This window comes from Lagopus muta, chromosome 17 (assembly GCF_023343835.1).
Source record: "Lagopus muta isolate bLagMut1 chromosome 17, bLagMut1 primary, whole genome shotgun sequence".
Lineage (NCBI taxonomy): Eukaryota > Metazoa > Chordata > Aves > Galliformes > Phasianidae > Lagopus > Lagopus muta.
The window spans coordinates 5,110,769-5,138,027 of NC_064449.1; the positions used below are offsets into that span (position 1 = coordinate 5,110,769).

The window sequence follows — 27,259 nt, forward strand, 5'->3', positions numbered from 1 at the left end:
TTGGGAAGCGCAGTGTTGCCAACAAGCCGCTGGGTGCTGGCAGCTCCTGTGCGGTGTGTTGTGAGCTGAGCAGGCCGTTCAGGAGAGAGGTTTTGAAGGTTTCCCCCACCTCCCCTCGAGGGAAGCTGTTTCTGGAAGGACTGCCCTCCTGTCACCAGCCATGCGCTTCCGTGGCTGTTTCTAAATGGTGTGGAATTGTGGGGACCCTGCAGTCTACTGGAGGGGAGAGCTTGAGTGCAGTGAAGGTTTGTGTGATTTTAAGAACTGAAGAGAGAGAGCGATGGTGTTGGAAGTCAAACTGTTGGGCTGTGGCTGTCACTGCAGAAGCTGTTTGCTTTGTAGTGTGCCTCGGAACAGCATAAAGCATCAATGAATCATTGCTTGAGAGACCTTGGATCGCTTCGACATTTAAAAAGTGTGTTAATACACACAGCTATGGCTGTACGGCTGACTCCAGAAAGCATTCATTGCCTCGAGGGGATTTGTGCCCTTCAGAGCAATCCTTTCTGTCCATCTGTTACTGACAGAACCTTTCAAATTAAGTGCTTCCAATTCACTGGAAGGAGTTCTTAAAATACTACTTTTCTTTGAGAGAATATCTGAAGAGCTTGAGCAGTGTATGGTGGGATGCCCAGCTTTGTCCTTCACTGATGCTGTTTGAGTCTTCCCAGACAGTCCGAAAAATGAAACAAGGAGGTGCTTCCTACTACACTGAGAGGGCTGAGATGAGAGCCCTTTGCTGGCGTTAGATGATTGTTATGATAGAAAGCTGTCAGCAATTACAGGCTGCCGTGCAATAGGGATGTGTTAAGCTCTGGAGGAGGAGCTTTACTGAAAGATGATTGGTGTGACAGACATAGTCTGCCTGCATTCAGTTGGGAATTTGTAGATTGTGCAACTGTCTGAACATCCTTTGTGTGCAGCCCAGATGCTGGTGGTTAGGTAGGTTTGAAATTGTAGTAGCTTTTCCCAGTCCCCTTTAAAGCGTGTCCGAGCCAGCAATGAAACTCACCATAAAGCTTCCTACATTTTGTAAACTACAGCTACTTACTGTCAGGCTGTGAGAGTCAAAGATCAGATTTCACTTTCTTATTTCCAGAAGGAGATGGAGTAGGAAAGATAGATCACTTCTTTCTACTGAAATCTGTAAAGTATGTAAAGCCAGGATTTTCTGTCTCTTCCTGAAGGGAGCAAAATGTTTTCCAGGTGTCCTTCCTGTCATGCTCTGTCTGTAGAAGCCACATCTTTACTAAATAGTAAAGCTGTAAGTATTTAATCTTTTGTCTGAACAGCATGTGTGTATTATGCTACGGAGTTGAAGAATATATTTCTTCCATGTTCTTTTCTCATCATTTTAGAAATATGTGCTCTGCTGAGTTAGATAAGGAAGAAGACTGGAACACAGTGTGAGTTACAAATGACATAACTGTCCGTAGGAGAAACGGTCCTTCATTCTTCCTGAAGTACAGCTGTGGGAGCTCCTGTGGCTCTGTGCCTTGCCCACAGTTCTCTATCTGCCCTGCTCTGGGAATGTCGTGCAAGGGCTGTGCTTCTGCTGTGCCACAAACTGCTTCACTTTGCTGCTGTGAGCTGAACGTTCCAGCAAATGTTTCAGAGTGTATCAGCTCTGTCTCATGTGTGAGCAAGGTGTGCTTCCCCAGCTGGACTTCTTTCTGATCGAGTGGTGTGAGAGCTTGCCTGAGATGTGGGATGCCTCCCCAGCTGCCCATCCACGTTCCTTCCTGCCCCAGGATGGTTTCTATACTGGCAGCCACAGGGAGGGCAGCTGGCAGAGATTGAAGTTACAACTCCTTGTGCTTCAGTTGCAGGGGTCCTGTGCTTGCAGTTGTGCTGTACGTTTGGCTGGAAGCGTGGATCTGTGCAACTGTTCCTCCCTAGACAAAACATCATAGGGCATGTCAGTGTTGGGTGAGCTCATCAGAACATGTGCAGCTGATTAGTCCTGGGGCCAGGTTCTCCTGCTGGTTACCTTGTCAGGAGCACAGAGTCATTGAGCAGCTGTGTAGACATCCTCCAGCTTTGCACTGCTGCAGCCTGGCACTGAGGCAGAGCTGGAACACAGCTCATGCTCAGTAGTAAGCACAGCTTTTCCTCGTTGTAGTGCTGTTGCTTTACCTCTCCAGCTGGGCTGTGGGCAGCTGGCACTTCCCAGCACATGACTGCTGTGCCACATCCTTTTGATGTCTGTAAGATCCTTTTCCTGCTGCCCTGCTGTTACCCTGGTCTGTCACTGCAGCTTTCCCTGGAGCAAGTTGAGTGGCTTCACAGGGAGCTGATTTTCCAGCTGTGGAACAGTGTTCTTGGTTCTGTTGCAGAGATGCTTGGCCACCAAGAGAGAGGAAGTTGTGTTGTTTTTGGAGCACACAGGGGTCTGATTTTTCCCTTCAGGGTTGGCACAGCTGGCATCCTGGTACGTGCCAGGCTCCAGGAGATACCTGTGGCTGCTGAGGATATTTGTGTTTGGCAAGAACTGGTGATGGGGTTCTGGAAAAAGTCTTTTTCTGACTTAATGCTGGTAACAGCTTCCAAGCCTAAGTACCCAGAAAGGCTGCCTAGCTAGCATATAGCATGCAGAAGAGCACTGATCTCCATACTGCCATGCACATTCATTTTTGGGTGACTTGCAGCTGATTCAGATTGCTCTAATAGTTACCTGGCACTTGTGTCTATAGCTGTGTGTTGTAGTGAACTGTTGCCAAAATTGTCTTGTTATGCATGCTACATCTGATATTTGTGTGGAACAAAAGATCATAATTCACTAAAAAAGGGCTGTGGGGAAATAAAGCAGAAACATTGTCCTTCTGTGTCCAGAAGGAACGATGAATCTGCCTGTCCCTTACCTGTGCCAGCAGGAGAGAAATTGCACAGGGGGTGGTGGAAGGCTGTTTGTCATTACTGATTTAATCCCTGCAATTGCATCTGAGCTGTCTGTCTTGTGTTGCATGGCAGTGCACCATACTGCACCTTCTGTTAGCTTGGCATGGTTCAGGCCATCCTGGAATGCTCGAAGATAGCAGCTAATGGAAGACAGGCTGGAGTCCTGTAGCCCATCTTTTCTGCAGGTGTTGTGGTGGGCTGGGCTATTCCTCCCCTATATTCCATTCCTACCCTATATTCCACTTTCCAGGCACAGCCTGTGGTTAATGTGAAGGAAACATTGCTAAGGCATGCCATTTTCCTCACACTTGTTGAGAGTTTTTAAGGGAATCTGAGAAATTGTGCAGTGAGGTGAACGCTTTCTTGGTAAGCTGACATGTGCGTGCAGATCTCACTTGTGATTTCTGTAGCATTCTGTCCTTGGGAAAACAGACAGACACCCGGGCTGTCCATGCTGCATGGTGCAGCAGAATTTTTCCTGTCCGCCTGCTCTTTCTGAGCAGTATCTTAACTGTTGCCAGGAGAACCCTTCTGTTTCCCCTTCTGCTCATGTCTGCTCATTAGTCACTTGGGTGCAGACCAGTGGGCTGGGTGCAGCTCCTATTCCATGCAGCATTTAGCTTGGAGTGGGTTATCATTCATAGCAGGATCTCTCTTCCATTGCGATCAGGTAGCTTTCAGTTGCTTTAAAAGACAGTTTCCCTTAGGACCAATGGTTTTTTCTCTTTCTCACTGAAAATCCTGAAGTGATCCTCACTCTGTTGCACAGTGCCTCTGCCTGTGGCATTTGTGTTGGACACAGCCATGTGAAAAGGTGGTCTGTCCCTGGCAAACCTAGAAAGGAAGGATGAATCTGAAAACCTTGTCATTGCAGTTATGTTTGGTAACAGTCTGGAAAATGAGAACAGGATATAAATACCTCACAAATGAAACCTAGAAAGAGTCATCAGGCTGAAAGCAAGTTGTCAGGTATGAAAACATTGAGTAGGATGTCAGAAATGGGTGGAGAGGACAGTAGGAAAATGTTGTGGTTGATGGCAGAGCAGTGCAGAAAAAACCAGCAGAGAAGGTATTTAAGCATTCCTTTGCTTCTCTATCTTCTGTCTCATTTTCCCTTCTGCAGTGAAGCCACTGCTTCAAAATAATTTATTACATAGTTGTCTGCCACAGAGAAGTGAGTTATCTGCTGCCTGTGGCAGCGTGGATGGGGAAGGCTGAGATGATAATACACTTTGTTCCTTTTAGTTTTATCACATCTGACTGGAGTTCCTGAAGTAAGGAACAGGCTGAAACTGGCCTTGCTAATTGATAATCTCTATTAATAATTAATATAGGTGCTGCTAGTAAGAGTGTTGGAATTAAAAGTTTAGGATGTGACCATTGCTGGTGAAACTACGAAGAGAAATTTTGCAAGAGATAAATGTTGGATGTATGTATTGTATTGCATGTATGTATTGCAGAGGTGGTAACATTGCAAAAATGTCTTCCTGTATTTTGTTTAAAAAAAAAAAAGGAAAAGCACCTTATTCTAAAGGCTGAGCGTCAAGAAAATGGATGGGTGACTGTGCCATATCCATACACATAAACATTTTCACTGCATGGGATTACTTCTTAGCTCTTGTTTCTCCATTATGCCTTCCATCTTTCTCTCGGGTCTTTTAAGGGATCTTCTGAGCCCTGAATGTACTTTCAAGAAATTGAAACAAGCTGTTTTTTGATTCAACCTCTGCGTGAGAAGCAGCTTTCCAAATCCCATGACACTTTACACAGGATTTACAAACAACAGAATGGTTGGTTGGGCTGCTAACCACTCAAGCAAAAGAGTGCTCCCACTCCCTGCTGTCCAGAGAGCTACAAGACCAGCACTGGTTCCTGGGAATTAAGTGCAAAATTATCTCCAGGAACTAGAAGAAAAGATCAAGTCCTTGCAATTATGAACTGGATTTTTGCAAAAAGAAAGGACCATGTTTTCTTTCGGAATTGCCTCTTGGTGAAGCCTTCTTGCTGATCTCACGCTGGCTTCAATGTGCATTTTTGTTAGTACTGAGGAAAAAGCTGCCTGAGCAGATGTCAGGCTAGCAAGAGTGCAGCTTCAGTCCTCCACTGTTCAGTCCCAGCACTGCTGTTGGAAGTGGTACAGCCCAGATGCGTGCCTGGCTTCCTGATGGGTGGCCAAGGGGTGAAGGAGCCAGCAGGACTTCCAAGATCAGCTAGAAGGCTGAGCTGCAGGAGAGTGGGGCTTTGCAGTGCATCCCACTGCACCTGCCTGATCGTCAGTGCATGCAGACTCACTGTGGCTTAAGTGGTGATGTTTCTGTGATTGTTTTTTTTTAATGTGTTATATAAGATAAATGTCCTTTACACAAGACAGAGGGACAGAGCTGAGCAGGCTGGGGCAGGACTAGGGGTCTAAAGAGCCAGTACAGAGTGAGGTGGGAGTGGGGCAGATGGGTTCTCCAGATTTCCTAACAGGACAGCAGGTTTATTTTTATCCCTGCTGCCCTTGAAGTCTCAGGTTCCACAGATGCAGTGATTTTTAGCTTAATGAGAACTTGTGAGAGATTGGACTCGGTCTGCAGAATGATTATATGTCTTCCTGAATACTTTTTACAGCATCGTTAATTCACTCGAGTTCAGTTTTTTTCTGGCGCAGATGTTTGGCTCTGTTGAGTATACAGAATCACAGGCATGCTCTTTTCCCAGTTCCTATTGTTCCCTTAGATACTTCTACTTCAAACAGCTGTTCTTTGAGAGGCACTGAATAACCACTAGGACTCAGAATCTGACCTGTGATGGAGGGATGGGTTCCAGCCTTGAAACCCTCCACTGCAGTGCTTGCCTTCACCCCGCTGTTTGCAGGCTTTTGTTGCAGCTGGCAGCCCTGCTTAGTTAGGAATCTGGGGTGAGTTCCCACGTCCCCTGGAGAACAGCTTTTTACAGGATGGCTTTCTCACTCCATGTCAGAACCAAATTCTTTGCTGCAACAAGGAAGACTCGAGTACCAGCTGTTGGGAAAATGCTTCCCATATGAGTTCATCTGAGGGCACTGGTGTTACATTACATCTTAGAGTGGAAAACTTGCCTAGGTGAGAGGGTGAGTTCAGTGATGTGAGCAACACAATGCTCAAGTACTGAGCAGTTGGATTTGTATAACAGAGCATAAATTAATTGCCTTTCTCTTGTGTTGTTTTACTTTTTAGGAGGTCAGCTTGACAAGGTTCACAAGGTTTTGTCCAGTTCAAATGTGCTGGTATTAAGCAGAACGTGGGGAAATCTGACCGGTGCAGGATATTTGGGAAGGCACTCAAAGCCATGTGCTTTGTTTTGTCTCACTTTCAGACTCGAAAGGGAAATGTAATACGTCCCGAGGATCTCCTTAAATGTCCCTACTTGACCCTCACTGTACGTGCATTTTAGCTGAGAGAAAGTCAGCTTTCTGGGTTCATTTGCCTCTCATGGTGTCTGCAAAACCTAGCATTCTTCTGTGGCCTGTACGCTGGTTATGGTAAAAGAAATGGTGTGGGAACCTCATGTAAGGTGTGCACCTCGGGGGGCTCCATGCTTCTGGGGATTTCAGAAGATTCTTATTCTCACCTCAGCCATAGTTTTCCTATATTGAGCTTCTCTCTAAAATGATATCCAACTTTGTGAGCAGAAGTCTTGCCAGGATTGGCCCTGCTCTAAAAGGGTTGCTTTGCAGAGGCAATTTGCAAAGGACGAGGTTTGCTTGGAGGCTCCTTGCAGGAAGAGGAGCATGCAGGGTCGATGCCAGGGTCAGCAGCATGTCACATGTCTGAGTGATTTCATCCAGTGATGGCAGAGATGCTGTGACTTTGCTTTTGGCATCTGTAGTAGAAATAGGTGAGAGGGACTGCTGTTGTTTTCCTCTATGATGCTGTTACTTGCTGGGAAGTCTGGATTCTACAGCACTGCTTCTGCTCGTTGCTGGTGTTTGCTGTGCTTGGATTTGAAGTTATGGGGAACGAAATAGATTTTTAGACTCTCTGGAAATGGTGGTTTCCATGTAAAAGACTGAAACCTTCTACAAAGAAATTGATTTTGACTGAGCTATTGATTCCAGTTTCTTTTTGTTTTGTTTTCAGGAAATAATTACCACAGCAAAGATGTTCCTTTCTGTGTACAGATAGTGTACAGGAGGAGAATATTGCCTGCTGCTTCCTCATTGTTTTCAAAAGCATGCTGCACAAAGAATGCTGGATTGGTACTGACAATTAGGCCTTTGCCCTTGAAGGAGGAGGGATGGGTGGCTTTGAATGTTATGGGGCATTGACTGTGTTTGAGTGTGAAATTTGCAGTGGTGCACATAACGCCTGTCCCCAGGACTACCTGTGGAATGTTGATGAGTTCTGAGTCATTGGTAAAGGAGCTTAATAGAAGTGGGAGCTTAATAGAAATATAAATGCAATTTAAAGCCAGTGGTGTGTCCCAGATTTCCTGTTAGGTTACTGTCCTGCCTGTGAGCACAGCAGTCAGCCAGTCTGTATTTGTAGAACAAACAGAATGTATGTGCTTGCATCCTTGCGCAGTGTTACTGTTACTGTTAGCCAACCTTAGTGCATCCTACACAGAAAACATTTCTGTTAGCTGTCAGCTTCGTGTCCACGCTAGATCAGTGCACACCCATTTCTGTCCTCAGCTGGGTATGGTCCCATTGTCTCTTAATGCCTCTCTGCTTCAGGATCCAGCCTGGCTTGTCAGGGATGATGTAAAGAGGAAAAATGGGGATGGGTTAAGGCTTCGTGTCCCTGCAGGCTGTTATTAGCTGCGAACAGAGGTGTATGTTCACGTTCCTGAACTTATAAACTTTCAGGGGTCAACAGTTGCCTTTACAGCCAAACTGGGCTCCCTGGAGCCCCTGCCATAACAGGTGAGCTGGTAGGTGCTGCAGTCAGGCTCTCGATGTCACAAATACTTTGTGCACAACACTTGTTTCACTCTTCTGCTTTGAAAGTTCAGTTGCTGATCAGGTGCTGTTTGGTGTCTCTTTTTGGGGGTTAGGGCTACCAGGCAGAACATCTTCACCTTTAAACAAAAGAATTGTTTAAATGTAACATAATTGGGAAATGATTATTTTCTGGCATGGGTGAAATATCTTAGAAACACACCTCGCAGTCATCGGATCATTATTAGTTATCATTCTGTGATGCACATCTGCTTAACATCAGATTCTTTACCTTATTCAGCTGAAAAACCCGACTGTTGCTCCCAGGAAAAAGAGAGAATTTGAAACCCTTTTCTGAACTCCCTTCTGTGCCTCAGCTCAGTGGCAGAAGAATCTGCTTTCTATTAAAGTGATAAATTGCATAATTGAAGGTGTAAGCATCCCCCACTGTAAAATTTGTCTTTGTCAGATATACAAAGCATTGATTTTCTTTGTTTGCTGATGCAGAACCCCACTGACATGAAGCTGTAGTCTCCTTTCACCCTGCCACCAAGCAGCAATCCTTACTAGCACAGCTGGAGCCTGCTGCACATGCACACCTAGTGCCAACCTGGTACTCCACTGCTGTGTTCTGGTGCTTATGCCAGCACCTCTGGGAATATCTCTACCCAATTGGCCGGCGTGTGAGCCACTTAGAGTTCCCAATGGATGCTGTTATGTGGAACATTTTATTAAGTACACAGTGATGAATTTATCTTCCTGAGTTGTATTACTCACCCCCTGAAGTGTTAGTCATTGGTGTCCTCCAGCAGATGTAATCAACAGATTGCTCCCAAGCAGTGCTTTAATGTCAAGCTCTGCAGTCATTTCGCTGATCACCCCAGAGAGCACACAGAGCATCGATATCTGTCTTGCTGGAGAAGAGATGCTGGAGCCAGTCCATGAGAAGCCAAAGGTGACAGACTCTGCTCATGCAGGCTACGGGGTGGCTGAGGAGTGCCTCCCTTGGAGCACCCTTGGAGCTAATGGCCACAGAATAAAGCTTTGGGAGGAATGCTGCATTGGAGGGCAGGCAGCCTTCCTGTGTCTGTGTGCATGAATGATTCCTTCTGTGTGCGGTATGAGAAGTCCCTGCAGCCGGTGAGTTTCTTTTCTGCACAGAGAGTCTGAGTTCTGCACATCTCCATGAATGCCTTTTCCCTAGCTGTAAGACATTAACATCATCTGAACCTCTGGATGGCCCTGAGCCATGGCCCATCTTGTTCAGCAATCTCCATGTATAAATGTCCTTTTTTGTTGTTGTTTTAATTTAGCAGCACCAGAAGAGAACAGTTTGACTTTTTGTATATCCAGAAAAAGCATTTCTGTTCATTTCCCGGTTGCACCGAGTGCTCCTGGTGGTGGTGGCCTGTCTGCCAGAGTTAATTGGGGTTGCTGGGTCAGTTCTCCCTGGGGTTGCGTTGTGCTGGGATTTAGCTGTGCCCTGAGTAGCCCAGCAGTTTGCTCTGTGCAATGAGGAATGTGTGTTGCTCACCAGCACGGTCAGGGGACCCCTGTGTACCTTAAGGCCTGTGCAGGGCTCTGTGCAATATTTTGGTTTTGGGGAAAGAAAAAAGTAATAATCACAGCGTTTTGAATGCCGGCAGTTCTGTTATTATTAAGCTGCCTGAAAGAGTGCCTCTGGGAAAACGGATGCAGCTTGGCTGTTTGTGAGCTGGCCAAGAGGGAGCTTCCCTATGGTGTTGAATATCTCCTGACTTAGATGCTGTGTTTAATGGCTAATCTGTCACCTCGGGGTTCTTGTATGAGAAAAGATGAACCCTGTTAATTTGAATCAGCGTATTGTGTTTTACAGCTCCTCAGTCTGGAAACATTGCTCTACTGATGCTGCTGGGAGCGCATAGCCAAAGATAGGAAGAGGGTGAGAGTGTCTCTTCATTGGCAGCACCAGGTTATTTCATCTTAAATTGTAAGGACAGCATTCTGAGATGCTGCATCTCAGGTAGAAGGGTGGACCGAGGCTTTCCTGTGCTCATGTGCTGTGACAAGGTGAGAATGGTCCCTGTGCAGTCTCACCTTGACTGTTCCTTTCTGAAAGTGTTTGAAAAGATGGCTATTGTGGAACTGGGTCACAGCAGCAGCTGAATAGCAAAGGAAATGCATATGCAGGGGACTGCGAAGCACTCCGGGTCAGGGATTTGGAGTGAGCAGCCATGCTGAGGTAGCAAATAGGCACTGAGCAGCAGAAATGTGTCCCTGCACTTAACTCCTTGCCCTGCTTTCAGCCCTGTGTACGTGCAGGCAAGTCTGTGTCCTGATAGGTGCAGCGATCAACAGTCTGCTTCTTGAATAATTTGTCTTGTTGGATGCAGCTGTTTCTCAGTGCTAAAGTTTCCAAATAACTGCATTTATTTAAGGTATTCCCAGAAGACAGGGGCTCCAGCTGCTGAAGTCCTGTTGTCTGTGCAGCAGTCCCAAGGTTGTTGGGGCTGAGTAACAAACAGTGCTGTGGTAGAAGGACCCTGTTTTACTGCACGATATAAATGCTCTTGGGAGCATGGTGTGATGGGCCAAACAGATGTGAAGATGTTGATGAGTGTCCTCTGGCCTACTGGTTTTCTATGATGAGCAACAAAGGCCTTCTCTCTGCTGAGTGCTGGCTGCAGATTGCAGGTTTCCAGCAGCTGTATTCAGGGGCTGTTCAGCCTAAGAAGAGAGCAGGGAGTCCTCCTGTGGGCTCAGCACACCTCATGGTTCCACCATGTCACACATCCTGCTGCTGGTCTCTGTGCACAATGCTCTTTGGCACCAGCCTGCAGGGTGTGAGGAGCCTGTCATGCTGACATGAACTCACTGTATGCAGGGGGGAGCAGGGCAAGAGTTTGTCTGCTCTCACTTTCTCTGTTTGTTTCAGGAGTCTCTGCATCTTTGCAGTGCCGCCCTTCCCCTTTACCCAGATATGCACACACACTGTGTGTTCTAGAGAAAAGAGATAATCTCAGCACTGCTCTCTCTCCATTACTGCTGCCTCCACCTGAACTGCCCTGATGCGTGTAGAACTGCAGAGAGCGGATTTCCAGCTGGTAGTCACAAGTTTTCTCCAGAATGGCCCTTTGTGGCTGATTTCTGGGACTGAGGCCATCAGACTTGTTTTTATGAGGACTTGTACTTACTTCTTCTCTTTTATCCCTGCAGGCAGCATCCGCAGCACTGAGCAGTCTGGGCCATGTGTACACAGCCATCGGGGACTACCCAAACGCACTGGCGAGCCACAAGCAGTGTGTCCTCCTTGCAAAGCAATCCAAAGATGAGCTGTCTGAGGCACGGGAGCTGGGCAACATGGGAGCAGTGTACATTGCAATGGGGGATTTTGAAAATGCAGTGCAGTGCCATGAACAACATCTTAAGATCGCCAAGGAGCTGGGGAATAAGAGGGAGGAAGCCCGAGCTTACAGCAACCTGGGCAGTGCTTACCACTACCGGAGGAACTTCGACAAAGCCATGTCCTACCACAACTATGTGCTGGAGTTGGCCCAGGAGCTGGCTGAGAAAGCCATTGAGATGCGAGCTTATGCAGGCTTGGGCCATGCAGCTAGATGCATGCAGGACCTGGAGAGGGCTAAGCAGTACCATGAGGAGCAGTTGCACATCGCTGAGAGCCTGCAGGACCGAGCTGCTGAAGGCAGAGCCTCCTCCAATTTAGGTAAGGCCCTGATGTGGAGCAGTGTTGGTCAGGGAATGCAGCAACTGTTGGAGCTGCTGCCAGGACCCGTGAGGCTTGCTGTGTGCTATCTTCTTAGTAATACCAACACCACCAGACTATCTTCATAAAATAAACAGGCACTTGGCAGATTGTGTGTTGATGTAACGTGTCCCATGTTAAATTATTCAGCCACTCAGAAGGCACCAGAATGTACAAGGTCATGACAGAAGGCAATTGAGAAAGTACAGTGCTTTTGAAGAGCTACTGAGGTGTCAGAAAGAAACATAAGTTTTGCACCAAGGCAAGAAGCAATGTGGTTTATTATCCAGCCATTACTTTGGGAGCTTGTCAGCTTGCTGCATTCTATCTTGGGTGACACGTGGATCAAATCCTAACGAAGTTTGTGTTCAGAATGTACACATTAAAGTAATAGAGTGTAGAATAATATGTTCTTCTAAGGACAGACATCAGTATCTTACTGGCAGGCTGAGGAGGGTTGAATTACATCAAAGCGAAGTCCATTCCTCCTCTTTCACAGTGCCAGATGCAGAAGTGAACAAAGATGTGTTTGCGTCTCTGGCTGTGAGATGTGGGAGTCTGTGCTGCTGTCACTGCAGCTGTTGTTGGGATGTGTTCTGACTGCACAGCTCAGCTGGACGTACGAGGCTGTGGGGAGTGGCAGAACAGGGCTGTTGTGGGTATGACAAAATACATGTTTGCTGGCAGCCCCTGAATCTCAGCTCTTGGAGGCCTCCCCACACTGTAAATTAGCTTCTGTTTCTGCCTGGCAGTTGGCACTTGGTTCGTTTGTAGATGCTAATTGTACTTTGATGTTATCAGCAGCAGGTAATTGAAAAGGGCTTGATGAATTACTTAATTTCTCATAATAGCTGACTCTTCCAGAGCTGAATGAAGAAGGTAAGATGAACTGCAGAAAATGCATCAGCCTTAGCTTTCTGATTACTGTTGCGAATCAACTTCTTAACACAAATTAGGGAAAATGTGTGAGACAAAATAGGTCTGAGGCACAAGTTCCTGTGAGGTGCTTAGCCTTACAGAGCCCTCAGCATTGCTGGTGTTTCTTTTAGTGGGACAGAGCAGGCAGGAGGCCTGGGGTGGATAAAGCTTTGCATCTGGATTCCCCTAACTTCTGTTCAAGGGCTTTGCCAAATAGAAGGTAGGTGCTCTCACCAAGCACAAACCTCATCTCCCATCTCTGCTGCCATTGTGGGGTTGATCCTGGGCAGATGCTTGGAGTCACAGCTGTGTTCATCTGTGAGCTCCTCAGAATGGAAATGGGCCTGTTCTGAGCAGCAAACCTCCCCACTTCAGAAAGGATTTCGTGTGCCTCCTCTCCGAGCACAGCTTTCTGGAGAATTGCCACAGATCCTTCTGAGCAAATCCAGAAAACTAAGGGAATGAAGTCTTGGAAAATGGGAGCAGTCTCATGGTTTTGGTTTTCCTCCCTGTGTCTGTTTGGTGATCGATCTTGGGCTGCCTGAGTTGTCTCCCATCTTTGTGAGCCTGTTGCCATGGGCAGACCATCAGTAGAGGAAGGAGCTTCATTGAAGTTCAGTGATGTGAAGTTCATGTGAAGTGAAGTTCAGCTGCATCTGTGCTCAGTGTAGTCTGGCTCTGTTACTCAGCACCTCAAAAAGTAAAAACAGAGGTACAGAAACATTGAGAGGAGATGGGTTCAGCAGTTTGCTGTGACTGCTGATACTACAGCAGTGGTTTTGCTTTATCCCAGAACAAAACTAAGTGCTCCCACAGAAGGAAGCAACGTGCTCTTGTTCCTTGGCCTCCAGGGGTACTCACTTGCATTTTTAATTCTCTTGCTATGTTGCTGGCTTGAAACCAGTGAAGTCAGGACTAGAAAGTTCATCTTAATGCGATTATTATTCTTACAGTAGCTTTGGATTTAGCAAGAGTTTCAACATGCAATTCCAGAAAATTTTGTTTAAAAAAAAAAAGTATTTTGGTGCAGCAGAGAATGTTCTTCTTGTTTGGATTTAGAGCTAAGTATAACGTTAGGTTGGTATGCTGACTCAGCTGCTCTACGCTTTGTATTAAAATAGTTTTCTAGCTTCTGAGTACAGGATCTCACGTTTCAGCTGTTATTTGGATATTTTTCTATGTCCTCTCTATCAGAGTTAAGTTACGCTGGAAAAAGAGAGCATGCAGTTCTTGTAGAGAAAGTCTATTACTGTTGTTGAAATGCATCCAGTGCCAATTAAAAAGTCGAGTCTTAATTGTCTTCTTCATCTAATCCACATGCAAAACAAAGCCTCATCAAAATAACCATGCTGACAGGCAAAAAAATGTATCTAAATGTGTGTTTCCAAGCCAGAATGTTAGAGTTGGCCTCTTTGCTGAAGCAACAGAATTTTCTGTTTGCATTTCACTGATTTAGATGGAAAGCTCTCTTAAGTGCACTATCTAATGCTGAGCGGGACAGACCCAGAATATAACATAGCCCAGCTGCTGCAGTGCTCTGTGGGGAGATGTAATGCACTCTGTGACTCGGTAAGCTGAAGGTAATGGACTGAGGGCGAGTCACAAGTTATCAAGCCCTTCACAACAAGGAGATTTGGAGTTTAACCAGAAGTCTGAGATTGTCAACCTTTGCAAAGCAGATGGTGTTTCCAAATGCCAGGGCTCCATGCAGAGAGCTGGCTTTTCAGCTTCTGCAGCACTTAACAGTCCTGTTGTGATGCAGAGATGGCACTTCAGATTATTAGTAAAACACAGTTCAAAGTCTGTCCCCAGGTGCTTAGCATCTCTTTGCAGTTATGAGAGAACTTCACTGCCTCTCTTTTGTGTCCTTGTTACTCAGAGTTGGATGGCCTGCCTTGTATTAAGGTAGAGGCCATGTGCCTCATTTTATCTCTGGGACCTTACTTTATTTGTAATGAAGGAGATTATAGAAAATTTTGTCTAATTGAACTAGTAATCATTTCAAATCCTCAAGCAGTCTGTAGGAGAAAGTAGACATGTTTTCTTCTCCATCTTGGCAGTAAAGAGGCTGACTGAAATGTTTAGAAGGCTTCATCCCCTATCCATCTTTTTTCTGTTGAGAAGTGCACAAAGAATGGGTTTGGTAGGTGGTGGTTTTGGAGTCTAGATCAGAAGCTTTCCTTGCTGGGCCATCCTTTGTAATTAATTACCCCTGGAAAATGATGGAGATGTACCAGGAGATGGTGTGGGGTGTCTTTATCACGTTCCTCTTTTTCCAAGAGCATCCTCAGCGTTTCACATTCCTCTGTTTGGGGACACTTAAGGCTGTTGCTGTTTTATGCCTCACCGTGACACGCTTGGGATTAATAATATAGGGTGATGCATAAGGAAATGATCTTTGAATGTGTTTTCAATAATGAGTCTTGCTGTTGAGTTAACGCATGTCCTGCAGCAGGCACTTCAGGCAAGGGTGTTGGTGATTTTGTGGTTTGGTGGGGTGTCTGGGAAGGTGGCCTGAAAGTGAGAGGTTGTGCTGTGCAGCGCTGCGGCAAGGCAAGCTGCAGTGCAGAGATGAGCAGTGTTGTCATGGCAGTGCATGCCTTAACGAGGGATGTATGTCCGTGCACGTGGTGTAGTTCCTTGGCCCATGCATGATCACTGCCATCCCCAGTCACTCTTCCAGAAAAGCTGCAGGAGTTCTGAGTTACCAGAGCAATTGAAGAGAAGTGGAAGAAGTCCTGGGGTGTTGAATTCTACCTCCTGTTATCACACATGCCACTTAATTCTACTACCATGACCATGAACAAAGCAAGTTCAGTCTTTCTTGACTGGAAATGCAACAATTCACTGGATATTTTCTCCTCCTCTTGTTTCCAAGTGATGATTCCCTGCCCTTGTAGTAGAAATTCTTGCTATTATTCTTCAGGTTTGTGTCTTTGCATTTCTTACTGTTGAATTTCATGACCCCGTTCTTGTTGCTCTGATACACAATGTTTTCCAGCCCCTCTGCACATTATTCCTATCGTTCCCAGTGTAGGCAGTGCTTCTTCTCTGGCTTTCAATATATTTCACTGTAGCATTCACTTCCTGTGGGCCCAAGGCACCACTCAAAAAGTTTCATAAAGTTCATCCTCTTCTCTGCTTTCTGTCTCTTAAACAAGAAGTAGCTCATCATAGGCTGGGTTACCTAGGCCAGCGCTGTGCTGGCCACAGACTGCCAAAGGCCAAGCTGTAGAGCGGCTCTGGCGACGTGAGCTGCTGCAGAAGGGTTACCATGACACAGTATTTTTATTGAAGCTGTTTCTGTTACGTTTCAGGAATCATTCACCAGATGAAAGGTGACTACGACACTGCACTGCGGCTGCACAAGACACATCTGTCTATAGCCCAGGAGCTCAGCGATTACGCAGCCCAGGGCCGGGCCTATGGTAACATGGGCAATGCTTATAACGCTCTGGGTGTGTACGACCAGGCTGTTAAGTACCATCGGCAGGAGCTGCAGATCTCTATGGAAGTTAACGACCGGGCCTCTCAAGCATCTACACACGGGAACTTGGCGGTCGCCTATCAAGCACTGGGTGCCCACGATCGTGCTCTGCAGCACTACCAAAACCATCTCAACATCGCCCGGGAGCTGCGAGACATCCAAAGTGAAGCACGGGCCCTCAGCAATTTGGGCAACTTTCACTGCTCACGAGGAGAGTACGTGCAGGCAGCCCCTTACTACGAGCAGTACCTGCGCCTGTCCCCAGAGCTGCAGGACATGGAAGGGGAGGGAAAGGTTTGCCATAATCTTGGTTATGCCCATTACTGCCTCGGGAACTACGAAGAGGCTGTTAAGTACTATGAGCAGGACCTTGCGTTAGCAAAGGATCTCCATGACAAGCTGAGCCAAGCCAAAGCGTATTGCAACTTGGGCCTGGCCTTCAAAGCCTTGATGGACTTCAGCAAAGCAGAGGAGTGTCAGAAGTATCTGTTGTCCCTGGCCCAGTCTCTGAACAATTCCCAGGCCAAATTCCGAGCTCTGGGGAACTTGGGGGATATTTTTGTCTGTAAAAAAGACGTAAATGGTGCAATAAAGTTTTATGAGCAACAGTTGAGCTTAGCCCATCATGTTAAAGACAGGAGACTGGAAGCCAGTGCCTATGCAGCCCTGGGCTCCGCATACAGAATGATACAGAAGTGTGACAAGGCTTTAGGTTACCATACGCAGGAGCTGGAGGTGTACCAGGAGCTGGGAGATATGCCAGGAGAATGCAGAGCACACGGTCACCTTGCTGCAGTGTACATGTCACTTGGGAAGTACACCATGGCCTTCAAGTGCTACGAAGAACAACTGGAGCTTGGGCAGAAGTTGAAGGACCCCAGCATAGAAGCCCAAGTCTATGGCAACATGGGCATCACCAAGATGAACATGAACGTCATGGAGGAAGCTATTGGCTACTTCGAGCAGCAGCTGGCCATGCTGCAACAGCTCAGTGGAAATGAATCTGTGTTAGATCGGGGCCGAGCATATGGGAACCTGGGGGATTGTTACGAAGCTCTGGGGGATTTTGAGGAAGCGATAAAGTATTATGAGCAGTACCTGTCTGTTGCACAAAGCTTGAACCGCATGCAAGATCAGGCAAAGGCCTACCGAGGCCTGGGCAACGGGCACAGGTGAGGATTGCTGCATGTTAGGACAGTGGAATGCAGTGCATTGGAGTACCCAGAAAGGCATCCTGGTGTCAGGGAAGTGTGGGTGCACCAGAGGAGAGGAGGATGAGCTGCATCTAAAATGCTAGCGGGCAGACTGTGGGTGCATGCCAGCATGGGACAGAGAGTGGGGAAGAGTGTGTGTAATTAGGGAGCATGTGGGAATGCACAGGTGGGAAAGGGAGTAGGCCTGAGAGAGAGGAAATGGGAGATGCATGCTGTGGGGCTGAAGTATGCATGCAGACAGGGGTGAAAAGAGGAGCCTGGCCAGCAGGTGGGGGCTGTGTAAGTGTGGCAGGGGGTGAGACAGGTTAATGTCTAGGTGAGTGCAGATGGCTGCAGTGTGTTGTCAGAGGGGGGGGGGGGGGGGGTGTTTGTATGACTTGTGCACATGCACAGGGATTTGGGGTGTAGGACCAGGTAACAAGGTCCTCTGGATGCTGGGAAGGAAATGGTTTGGTCAGTGCTGCTGGCTCAGATAATGGAGCTGAGGTTGCTCAGTCCTTCGAACTAGAGGTTTGGAAGGCAGCAGAGGAAGGATGTTGATTCAGAAGTGCTGGGCACAATTCCTGGGGGAGAAACATTTGTCTCTGCCTGAAAAATGTGAGATGACCTTGAGAGGAAGTGACAAAGTGTTTTAGTTCAAGAAAATATTGACAAAATAAATGCTGTTTTCTTCCTTTTTAGAGCTATGGGAAGTTTGCAGCAGGCTCTCGTGTGCTTTGAGAAGAGGCTTGTGGTGGCACATGAGCTTGGGGAGGCTTTTAACAAAGCCCAGGCCTATGGTGAGCTGGGGAGCCTGCACAGCCAGCTGGGGAACTACGAGCAAGCCATCTCGTGCCTGGAACGGCAGCTGAACATTGCTCGTGAGATGAAGGACCGTGCTCTGGAGAGTGACGCTGCCTGCGGTCTTGGTGGGGTCTACCAACAGATGGGCGAGTATGACACAGCCCTGCAGTATCACCAGCTGGACCTGCAGATTGCAGAAGAGACCAACAACCCTACTTGCCAAGGCCGAGCCTATGGGAACTTGGGCCTGACCTATGAGTCCTTGGGCACCTATGAGAGGGCAGTAGTGTATCAGGAGCAGCATCTCAGCATTGCAGCACAAATGAACGATCTTGTAGCCAAGACTCTGTCATACAGCAGTCTGGGGAGGACACATCATGCCTTGCAGAACTACTCTCAGGCTGTGATGTACTTGCAGGAAGGTAAGAGGCTGAATTGTCCAACACGCCATTTTGGATAGATACATGGGAATAGGAGGAAGGCCTGAAGATATGAAGGGAAATGAGGTGCTGTTAGTGTGGCACTAAGGGGATGTTTGACAGTGATCTTCAAAGCCAAAGCTATTGCAGATATCCATAGTTACTGTTGGGCATCGTGTTGAATAGCTGCCCCAGTAGGTTGTTCTGTATAGCACACCATGTCAGTCAGAGCCTTCCGTTCATCTCTGAGCTTGAATTCCAAGCGTGCCTAGTGAGCATCTTTATATGTGTGTGTCTGTCTGTCTGCTCTGTCTCCTGATGTGATGTGAACTCCTGAAAGACCTGGAAGTAATGTTTGTTGCTGAGCTGCATGGTCATGGCCAGGGCTTCCCATCTCCAGTCTGTGGGAAATGTTAGGTGTATGAGAGGAGGCATCCTTGCTGGCAGCTGGGCCCATCGAGGTGGGAGACTTGGAGTATGATAGAAGGGAGCAGACAAGAAGGTGCTACTGGGAGTGAGACAAGCTCCAAGTTGCTTATGCCAGGATCCTGCCCTCCAAACCATACGGAGCCTACCAGGAAGCTGGGAAAGCTGCTGGGAAACAAACAAGAGATGTGGCAAGAGGCCTCTTGTCTGGCAATGTTTGGTAGCGTAATGTGATTTTGATTAACTGACTGTTAAGGTTTAAATCAGATTTCCTGGTAGGAGCACAGTGTGTGTGTTTCAGGGGAATTAAATTTAACTTCACATGGGGTTGGATCTTGGTCCATGGAAGCGTCTGCTCTGCTTAGGCACGTCTTGTGCTGGTGTTGACTGGAGTGTAAACAGCTGCTGCCCAGCACTTCCACAGTTGACATCTCACTGCTCTGCACTGCTGCTGTCTGCCTGTCCTGGGCACCCTGGAGGCATAGGCCTAACCTCAGCCAGCAGTTCCCAGCAGCAGGGGCAGAAGAAATTCTCCACCTGGCTGCCAAAGTGACTTCTCCTCTGAGGCTCCCTCTCATTCTGACTTCTTTTCAGGACTGAGGCTGGCGGAGCAGCTGGGACGCAGAGAAGATGAGGCCAAAATCCGCCATGGTCTCGGCCTCTCCCTCTGGGCAAGTGGGAACCTGGAGGAGTCTCAGCACCAGGTATTCTAAGGTCTGCCCTGTGCTTGCAGGCTGTTGTCCTCTGAACCCGGTGGGTCAGTTCTGTCCCTGGGGGTGGAATTGTCTGGTGCATCCTGGGGCAAGGTGTACCATGCACTTAGTACTCTCAGGCCCGTGTGCCTTCATCCCAGGTCACCTGCCCTCTGCCAGGAATGCTGACCCCCTGAGGGGCTGCCTAGGGGTGTGGTGGCCTTGGATCCCGCTCTCCCACTAGTGCTGTCTGTTGTATCTGTCAGGGTGTCACCGTGGCTGTTTTCCCTCCCAGCTCTATCGGGCCTCGGCACTGTTTGAAACCATCCGCCATGAGGTGCAGCTGAGCACAGATTACAAGCTGTCACTCTTCGACCTGCAGACGTCTTCCTACCAGGCCCTGCAGCGAGTACTTGTCAGCCTCGGTAAGCTGAACTCCAGTCTCATGTGGAGCTGGACTGAAGGTGCAGGGAGGCTGTTCATGATCCAGCCTTCTCTTATTATCTGTCTGATGCAGCACAGCACTGCATTTATTTGCCAGGACAAGAAAAGGTGTTTCCTGCTTTGAATTTCAGGCACCTATGGATTCTTTTCCATGTTTTCTCCATTCATTCTCTTTTCTCTGACTCATTTCCCCATATATCATGTTAGCTCTTGCAGCCAAGATGATCTGTGGGACTGCATACCAGTGTAGTGACTACTCCTTCCAGAAATAAGTGCTGCGATATGTTTCTGCAGGTTTTTGTTCCAATTGAGATAGCAGCTGTTCCTGTTTCTGCACTGTGCTGCAAACTGTGTTGATGTCACGTCTGAGAGATGACTTTGTCTTTTCAGGTCACCATGATGAAGCTTTGGCAGTAGCAGAGAGGGGACGAACAAGGGCATTTGCTGACCTGCTCGTGGAACGCCAGACTGGGCAGCAGGACTCTGATCCCTATTCTCCAGTGACCATTGACCAGGTCCTGGAGACAGTGAATGGCCAGAGAGGGCTTGTTCTCTACTACTCACTAGCTGCAGGCTACCTGTACAGCTGGCTGCTGGCTCCTGGGGCAGGTGAGGTGCTTTTTGAAGGTGAGAGCCTATGAACAAGCCTTACAAAATGAAAATTGTACCATTTGCAGCTAGGAAAGAATCTGGTACCACAGATTCTAGAACCCCAGGAGCTGGAAACAGCGGCATAACCACAGCAGTAATGACATGGAAGTGCTTATTCACGGTTTTGACATTGACCTGGGAATGGAAATGTTTCAGATGTTTAATATTTCCATTTTCCTATCTGCAGTCTGAATGTTTTTCCCACCTGGCAGAGCAGAGCAGTAATGAGATTCTGACTCTGTTGGCTCTGTGAGAATCTTCTATGCATAAGAACGCCTACTTTAATTATATTTCTGTGCTTCAGCCTTTCAAAAGCTTTTGACATTTATCCACTGAAGTGGATTGCAGAAAACAGAAGGGTGTCCCCGCTTCTTGATACTCCATTGAACTGCCTGATCCTCTGAATTCCACTTAAATAAATGTGGAAATGCTTATCACTGAGAAGCAAGGAGGATTAATTTGAAGAGGGTTGCTTTTTTTTGCAGGCAGCTGTTTTTCATTATCTAATAAAAGCGATGACTAAATTTTCATGAGTTCTTTCTGGATATAATTAAATAATTGCAGCCTTTCACCATAACAAAGCTGAAGAGATAAAAAGCATTATTTAGATTGCATGAAAAATGCTTTGGGAAGGTAAGCAGACATTTATACGTGCCTGATTTCAGATGGAATGGCTGTGATTGGAAAACACTTCTCTTGGGGGTGCTCTGCAGTATTGCCTATGTAAGTTTAGGGTGATGTCATCCTGCTGTGCACCCAATCACTAGCTGGCTCTTTAGTTCTGTGTTTTGCAGTAATTCTATAGTATTGAGATTAAGCTGAGTATAATAAATTTGCGAGTATCAGAAGTACATCAGCCTCATAGTTAGTCTCCTCCTTGCCCAGCTGATCCTGTGGAAGGGCAGCTGCACTCTCCAGTACATGGGTTTGTGACTGCAGTACTGGATGCACTGTCAGGTATAAGGAAGGAGAGGGTCAGAGCTGCTTTGAGCTCCAACATGCAGGTTTCCTCCTGAGCAGCTCTGCTGAGCAGCTCTTCAGTAGTGACTTGACCCCTCCTCATCTTATTAGTACTGGCAGAGGGTGGCAGCCCATGATCCTCTTATCCCACTGGAACCGGGTCCTTAGAGCCTCTTCACTGGTTCTCTGTTCCTGCAGAAGGAGCTGCTTTGCCATTATTCCCCTGCTCTCGCTAGTTGATCTTTGCTGCCAATACAAACAGGGCATCCAGAGCAGCCTTTCACTGCTGATCTCAGTCTGTGGTACTGTAGAATTAATTGTATCAGGAAAATTATGCCAGTGTGAGGGGAAGAAGGTTTTATGTGAAGTAGTAGCTGAATTCTTACCAAAACAGCAGTTGTTCTTTGTATTATTTATTCACTTTGAAATGTTAACTTTTAATAATTTACTGTATTTTAATCTATATTGCTTTTTTTTTGTGTACAGCATACTTCTGTGCATAAAAGTGAAGGGAAAAGCCTTAGTGTGACTGCTGTAGTAATAATATTTTTGTTCACCATTTGAGCCTAGTGTGCTCAATATATGTGATCAGAGACCATTACTAGGCTTTTTTCAAAGTCACCTATTGCAGTGTGACTCGGGCTGGTAGATGCTTCCATGAAAGACCTGTTTTATAATTCATGTAAGACTGCTGCAAAAGCAAATGCGTTCTGAATACCTCATAAAAGCACTTCTCTGCCTTTGTGCCTTTGAGCCACAATCTGCAAAGTACAAAGCTAGATTTTAAAAACCAAATTGGAATACAGGAGGGCTGGAAATGCTCTGTGGAGACACAGCACAGAGGGCTTTGCCCCAGTGGTGCTGGAAATGGCAAATGTTGAGGACTGTGCCACTTTCCTGCACGGCTGGCAGTGCTCCTCTCCCGGTGGAAATAAGCTCACAATTCGTGTTCCTTGCAGGTATTCTGAAATTCCATGAGTATTACCTGGGTGACAGCTTGACAGAAAATGCCGGGGATTTCCACGAAGCCAACAGCGTGGCCCTGCAGACAGTAACAAACTCTGCACTGGAGCAGTACATCTCCAGCGTGCGGGAGGCTCTGGGTGTGGATTCCTACTATACCCGGTAAGCTGGAGGTGGCCTTTAAAGCCTTGATTCTTGCTCTCTCAGCAGGAGGCGCTTTGTAACATTCTCAGCTAATGGGCTGAGAAGTCTGAGGACTGTGAGCCGCAGTAGGGGGTGAATTTTTGTTACAGTGACAACCAAATTGCATGTATCAGTCTTCTAAAAGACCTAAGGTGCTTTTTTTTCCCCACCTTAGGTTGGAAATTTGCCCAGGAAACTGCCAATCTCTTGCTACACCTCGCTGGCAAATCACCTGTGGGTTTCTGCAACCCTGTGAGATTACTTTAAGCACCTCTGTTACCACTGAAATTCACTTAATCTCTTGAAAACTAATCTGTTCTGTCCTCAAGTCTTCACAAAGTGACAGAAGGAAGACAATCCTTTGTGACACCAGAGCAGTAGCAGTCCATAATCCATGCCATTTTCTTGAGATGGCAGAATGCAAGCAGATTTGTGGCTGTATTTGCCCTCTACAAATGGCAGAGGGGAAGGAAATGAAACCAAACCCAAAAACAGAGAAACCTAAAATAAACCATGCATTGATATCCCAGACAAGAAATGTTGTTGATTGGTACAAGAAAGACAGAAGAGATGTTGAGTTGAGATTGGACAGCATGTATCTAGAAGAAAACATATTTGAGCCATTTTCTCTGCTTCGTTGCCTTGTTCTCCAAGGAGGGAAGAAACGTCAGAGTGATCTGTGTGGTTTATGTAGGTCTGCAGCTAGGAGACAGATAAAGGGCTTTTGTTCCTTCGTGTTAGCTGCACGGTGATTTTCTCATTCTTTCTGTTAGTTCTGGTGCTGTGTATAAATGTTCTTGTGACCACAGCACTGACTATCCCAAGGTGATGATATAAGACATAAAATTATTTGAGAAATTATATTCTACTATTCTGAAAGCTCGTGGAGAACATGGTTTTTGCTTCTGTCTCTCTGAGTGCAGTGTTGGAGTCAGGAAGATATTGCCATTGGGGAAGGATAGGCTGTAGTGATTCAGTAAAAGGAGGGTTTCGAGGATGCAGAGTTGTGCTCCTATGGACCTTTGTGTGACTGAGGTACTGACGGTATCTATAACAGAGTTTGAGCATGAGCAGGTGGGCTGCTGCTGTTGTTAGCTAAATGGTGGCTCTGGCACAGGGAGCTGTCAGGTTCAGGTTAAGCTCTGACCCTCTCTGTCCTCAGTGCAGTGTGAGGTTGCTGTTTTCTGAAGTCACGCAGCAGCTTCACAAGGGAATCGTTAGGGCTGTGTCAGCTGAGTTCTGTAAACAGGACAAACTGCTGAGATGAATTTGTGGACAACTCCTAGTATTGAAACAGCCTGAAACCAGAAGCAGTAGGAACTGCACCGTGGTGGTGTGTCTTCCTATTTTTGCTCCTGGTGAGGAAGGGATGCTGTCATGGAATGCGTCATCAGGATTTTGCTCTGGTGGTTATAGGTTCTGCACTGCAGTCTTGGCTTTGTGCTGAAAAGTGTTCATCACTGCTGGTCTAATTAAGCTGACAAGTAACACATACCTGCAGAAAATGAAGTGTGAGGGAGTTTGATGCCTGCTTGAACTTGTGCTGGGACAGATGTCTTTCTCTTCTGGGGAGCTTGTGGCCTGCTCTCTTAGGTTCATGAACTCCAGATTTTTGCCTCTTCTAAGAGCTCCAAATATTCACTGTAATACCTAAAATCGTGCCAGGACTCAAGACTGTGCATGCCTGCAGCTGGAGGAAGAACGTGCAGGAGACAGCTGTTGACAGGCTTTTCTTCCTCTCCACGTTCTTTCTTCCCTCCTCTGGCTGTTGTTCAGCTGCCCAGCGTTCAAGTGATTGCCTTTTATCAGGGCTTCTTTGCTCAGGTTATGAGATCACATTGACCTGGAAGTATATTTACAAGATGTCTTGTGGTCCATACAGCACCATATGGAGTCGTGCTGTGTTTTACCTTAATTTGATTTATGTGGTTACTATTGGAAAACGTGTCCTTGCAGAAAGGCTGCAAGATGTTAGGAACCCACTGAAAGGAAAGAGAGGTGAGATGCAGGACAGCTTTAGCAGGCAGGAAAACAGGTTTAGCTTAAGTGTGCAAATTCCAAGGCTGGCAATGCACCATGATGTGCAATTTATGTAATTAAAGGAAGGAGTTGCTAAAAACATATGTATGGTAGTGTGTGTGCTTTCTGTCTTTACAAAGAAATAACTGCTGTTGTTGTTTTGACAGAGATGGTAATTTAGGTGTTAACATCAGGAAATGCAGAATTTAGGAATTTTGGTCTCTCTCTCTGTTGCTGCTGTCCTGGTGTCACGATGGAGTCTTTTATTATTATTGTTATTATTATTTTTTGTCTCTGTTTCTTTCCCTGTTTGTATAATAGGAGCATCAACACAGCTGTCTTTTGTATACTGAGCTTTGCCAGTGTAGGGAGCAAGCAGAACTTGGAGTTGTTGTTGTGGAAAGGATGCACTAACGCATGTTCTTAGGCAATTCAAGGGCCAAAGTTGATGTTTCCTGCAAACCTCAGCTTTTCTGTACTGTTCTACAGCTTCAGAAATCGTTACCCATTGCTGGGCGTGGGGATTTGCATCCTGTATTTCTAGTATTGTGTGTAATCCAGGGACAGTTTGACTTTAGAAATGGTTGAGGTTGCCTGAAATCCAATTTCTCTCAAACTAGCTGAGCATTTATCACAATGCTGTTGTGCTTTCCTGCACCAGTGACTCCTTCACCCTGCTGTTCTCTCTGCAGAGCCTGTGCTAGCAGTGAGACTGAGAGCGAAGCTGGAGATATCATGGACCAGCAGTTTGAGGAGATGAATAACAAGCTGAACTCGATGACTGATCCAACTGGCTTCCTGAGGATGGTCAGCAGGAACAACCTCTTGAACAGGTGAGAATGTAGCACTGCACTTGGAGATCAGCAAGGAGAATGAGTTGTCTTGGTGTGACCTCAGAGTGCAGCTGATGACTGCTGGTGGTCTCGCTTATTCCCCTCTGTTCCAAGCACGCAGAACAGCAAACCATCGTGGCTGCAGTAACCATTCATGTGGATATGTCCTCACACATTGATTCTTGTGGAACATTAAGCATCTATCTTGTAAATAAGGTCTCCATCTGAGGATGTGCAGTGGTCACTTTCTCTCCTTCTGAGCAGAGGCATTTCCCTTCAGTCTTTTTTCTTCCTCATTTGGTGCAGTGAGGATTTCTCCCTTTCTCAGGGAGCCTTGTGTCTCGCTCCTGATGGGACTGGGAATCCAGTGCTGCCTTGTGCTGCACGTGTGTCCAGCCTGGGAGGAGGTACTTGGAAGGTCACCAGGCACTCCACACATAGGTGACCTGTTGAGGCTTGGTTCTGTTGTAGAGGCTCAAGTATTCCATGTAAAAGACAAAGAAGCCCTACTAGTCCCTGGAAAGGCATGAGTTCTTACTGCTTCCTTCTTTAAAAATAGAAATTTTCAATAGAAAAGAGGCAGAACAGCAACTGAAAGCATCATTGTGCTTTCTTGTGAGACAGAGGGCCACCCGCAGAGACCTTAGACAGGACTCTGTATTTCACTTAGGAACTCAATAGCTTGGTTTGGAAGAGCAGGGAGTGGCATCTTCATTACATTTCCAGATGAAAGTGATTGCTTAAGGTGACAGCCAGTGAGGACTTGTCAGCAATTGTTAACTGGCATCTTTGTCCTGAGGGGCAGCCACTTCTAATTTCTTCTTCTCCTGGACAAGTTCTATTTCTGACTGGCTGAACACTTGCAGAGGAACTCTGTTTTTGTCCCTGCTGTCTGAGAACTTGGAGCTCTTGGCTTCTACGCTTCTTGTGGAAGTACTTGTTTCTGCAGGTTGTAACGAATCATACTAATTAGCACTAGCTGTGCAGTTTCCACTCATTTTCTACCTCTTACAGTGTGCTCAGGTCTCAGTCTTTCGCAACACTGCTGTTGAAGGCAAGCATTCAAAATGAAAATTGAAAACAGAAATTTTCCAGTGTCACCACTCCCATAATGGAGAGATCTTGCATGATGCAACCGAGGGTTTTTGGCTGGGTCTGTACTCCAGCATGGATTATGAGCATGGGGTACCCAGACCTTTCTCAGCTGGAAAAGAAAAAAACAATCAGCCTGCAGTGCAGTGAACAGTCATTGGAGCCTGTGAGCTGCAGTAACAGCATCCCATGAAACTGGGAGCTGCTTGTTGGTGCTGACAACTGGCCTGCTTTTTTTCCCCTCAATCCACTTACGTATCTGTTCATGCTACTGTAGTGATAGTGAGCTATCAGTACTACTTAGATCAGAATCAAACATACCCTCCAGGGGTGTGCATGCCCCACCAGTGATGAAGGTCTGCATAGAGGAGAGGTTAAGAGAGATAAAGGGAACAGGCAGCATTTCTGTGCCCTGGCCGAGAGCTTTGATGAGAAACCGTGGGCTCTCTGACTTTGAGTCAGTAACAGAACTGAATAGTTAGCAAAGTATAAACTTGATCTTCCTGCTTCAGTCTCCAGCTCCCTTCTGTTGTGTAATTGTTTTTCTGCCAGCTAATACTGCCATGAGGTCATGCAGCTGGAGGTCAGTAGTGAGTGAATTGTTGCTGCTGTAGTGCTTCAGATGGTGGTAA

At 46.7% G+C, this 27,259-nt stretch overlaps 1 protein-coding gene across 3 annotated transcripts in view; it reads left to right on the plus strand.

The window, feature by feature from the left end:
* TTC28 (tetratricopeptide repeat domain 28) overlaps positions 1–27,259 on the plus strand; it is a 125,657-nt gene that overhangs the window by 78,039 nt on the left and 20,359 nt on the right. For all 3 annotated transcript variants that reach the window (XM_048964308.1, XM_048964309.1, XM_048964311.1), the window contains 8 exons: positions 10,997–11,504; positions 15,779–17,120; positions 17,844–18,367; positions 19,385–19,494; positions 19,778–19,907; positions 20,317–20,535; positions 22,497–22,662; positions 25,395–25,535. In XM_048964308.1, coding sequence (XP_048820265.1) covers positions 10,997–11,504; positions 15,779–17,120; positions 17,844–18,367; positions 19,385–19,494; positions 19,778–19,907; positions 20,317–20,535; positions 22,497–22,662; positions 25,395–25,535 — 3,140 coding nt within the window. The remainder of the gene's footprint in view (positions 1–10,996; positions 11,505–15,778; positions 17,121–17,843; positions 18,368–19,384; positions 19,495–19,777; positions 19,908–20,316; positions 20,536–22,496; positions 22,663–25,394; positions 25,536–27,259) is intronic.